Source organism: Gymnogyps californianus, chromosome 4 (assembly GCF_018139145.2).
Source record: "Gymnogyps californianus isolate 813 chromosome 4, ASM1813914v2, whole genome shotgun sequence".
In the NCBI taxonomy this organism is placed as follows: Eukaryota; Metazoa; Chordata; class Aves; order Accipitriformes; family Cathartidae; genus Gymnogyps; species Gymnogyps californianus.
Window position 1 is genome coordinate 11308654 of NC_059474.1, and position 2216 is coordinate 11310869.

A 2216-nucleotide genomic window follows, 5' to 3' on the forward strand; every position below is an offset into this window, starting at 1 on the left:
CTTCTCCGGAGCCGCGGGCTGCCTTGAGCTGGGCATGACCGGGCGGGCGGCGGGGGCCAGCCGTGCCCCGCTGCCCCCTCGCCGGGGGCCGGGCGGAGGCAGCGCTGCCGCGCTCCCTGCCGCGCCGGGGCGGCGCTGCCCGGCCCTGCCCTGAGGGGCCGGCGGGGAGAGGCGGGCGGCTCAGCCGTTGGGAGGCGCGCGGCGGGGCGGCCGTTGGACCGTTGGCGGGGGGCGATGAGGGCGGCGGGGCGGCGGCGGCGGGGCGGCGGGGCGGGGCGGGGGCTCCGCGGGGCTCTCTAGGACGCCGGCGCCCCGCACACCCACCATGGATCTGCTGCTGGTGGTGAACACGAGCCTGGGCTCCCCCAACGAGTCCCTGGCGCTGCCCCCCTCCTCGCCGTCCTCCTCGGCCCTCCTGCAGCCGCCCTCCCCCTACTCCCCGGCGGCCGTGGCCAGCCTGGCGGCGGTGGTGGGCTTCCTCATCGTCTTCACCATCGTGGGCAACGTGCTGGTGGTGATAGCTGTGCTCACCAGCCGGGCGCTGAGAGCCCCCCAGAACCTCTTCCTGGTGTCCCTGGCCAGCGCGGACATCCTGGTGGCTACCCTGGTCATGCCTTTCTCCTTAGCCAACGAGCTTATGAATTACTGGTACTTTGGCAAGGCTTGGTGTAACATTTACCTGGCGCTGGACGTGCTCTTCTGCACCTCCTCCATCGTCCACCTGTGCGCCATCAGCCTCGACAGGTATTGGTCTGTCACACAGGCGGTGGAGTACAACCTCAAACGGACCCCCGGCGGATCAAGGCCATCATCCTCACGGTCTGGCTCATTTCAGCTGTCATCTCCTTCCCGCCATTGATCTCCATGTACCGGGACCCTGAAGGAGATGGCTTTCCCCAGTGCAAGCTCAATGATGAGACATGGTACATCCTTTCTTCTTGCATTGGCTCTTTCTTTGCCCCCTGCCTCATCATGGTGTTGGTCTATATCCGCATCTACCGCGTGGCCAAGCTAAGGACCAGGACCCTCTCTGAGAAGCGTACGATGCCAGAGGGGTCCTCTCAGACTGAGAATGGCTTGAGCCGCGCTGCTGGCGGCTGCACATCCCTGAGGATGCAGCTGGGAGAGAACGGACATTATTCAATGCACCACTGGCGCAAAGCCTCTGAGCTGGAGGACATTGAGCTGGAGGAGAGCAGCACCTCAGAGAGCAGACGGAGGCGGAGCCGGGAGGAGCATCCCCGCAAAAGCAGCAAGAGCCAGTCCTTCTCCTACTCATATTCCTCCAAGCACTCCAGTAGCCGTCTGTCCCGCTCTAGCAATCGCTCCATGCAGTTCTTCTCATATCGCCGTCGCCGGAAGCGTAGCAGCATCTGCCGTAAGAAAGTCACCCAGGCCCGGGAGAAACGCTTCACTTTTGTGCTGGCCGTGGTCATGGGGGTCTTTGTAGTTTGCTGGTTCCCTTTCTTCTTCAGCTACAGCCTCTATGGTATTTGCCGGGAGGCATGTGAGGTCCCTGAGACTCTCTTCAAGTTCTTCTTCTGGATTGGGTATTGCAATAGCTCCCTCAACCCAGTCATCTACACCATCTTCAACCAGGACTTCCGCAGGTCCTTTAAACACATTCTCTTTAAGAAGAAGAAGAAGAACTTCCGCCATTGAGCTGGAGGGATGGATTTGCCTTGAGCAGGAGTGGAGTTAAAAGAGAAGGAGAAGGCTCTATGCTGAAAAAGAAGGGAGAGAAGAGAACATGGGGTTTGGGCGTAGAGAGAAGGAAGAGGGCTCGCCCCCTCGGTGGAGCAGAGTGATGCTGTGGGGTACGGGATAGTGTCGGGGAGGCTGAGGGCATTCACCGTGGTACAGAATGGCAACATGGTGCTGGAGGAGTGGTGCTGGAGTGCGGATGGGTAAACGGGGAGGGGAGCGATTGTCTTTGAACCCTGACGGACGGCATGGGGAGTCCGCAGAGGAAAATAGGTTAAGACACTGAGTTTGGGAGGCACTGAGCTTTTATGGGCTCTGGAATTTTGTGGAAAAACAAGCAGAGACATCAAGAGGAAAGGATTAAGTGGCAGTGATGGTGGAGATTTGAGTATTTATAAATAGAGCAGCTGGGGCCTATGGTGGGCTTGTCCCAGTAAGAAATTGGCTTTTACTGCTTATGTGGGGAAAGAAAGTGCAAAGTACCAGGCACTGACAGTGTTTTGAGTTATGAA

At 59.7% G+C, this 2216-nt stretch overlaps 1 protein-coding gene across 1 annotated transcript; it reads left to right on the top strand.

The window, feature by feature from the left end:
* The first annotated feature begins 325 nt into the window (after window positions 1–325).
* ADRA2C (adrenoceptor alpha 2C) lies at window positions 326–1874 on the top strand. Its single transcript, XM_050896234.1, is given in 2 exon segments — window positions 326–785; window positions 788–1874. Coding segments are annotated over 2 exon segments (1335 nt in total). The 3' UTR covers window positions 1663–1874.
* Window positions 1875–2216: the final 342 nt, after the last annotated feature.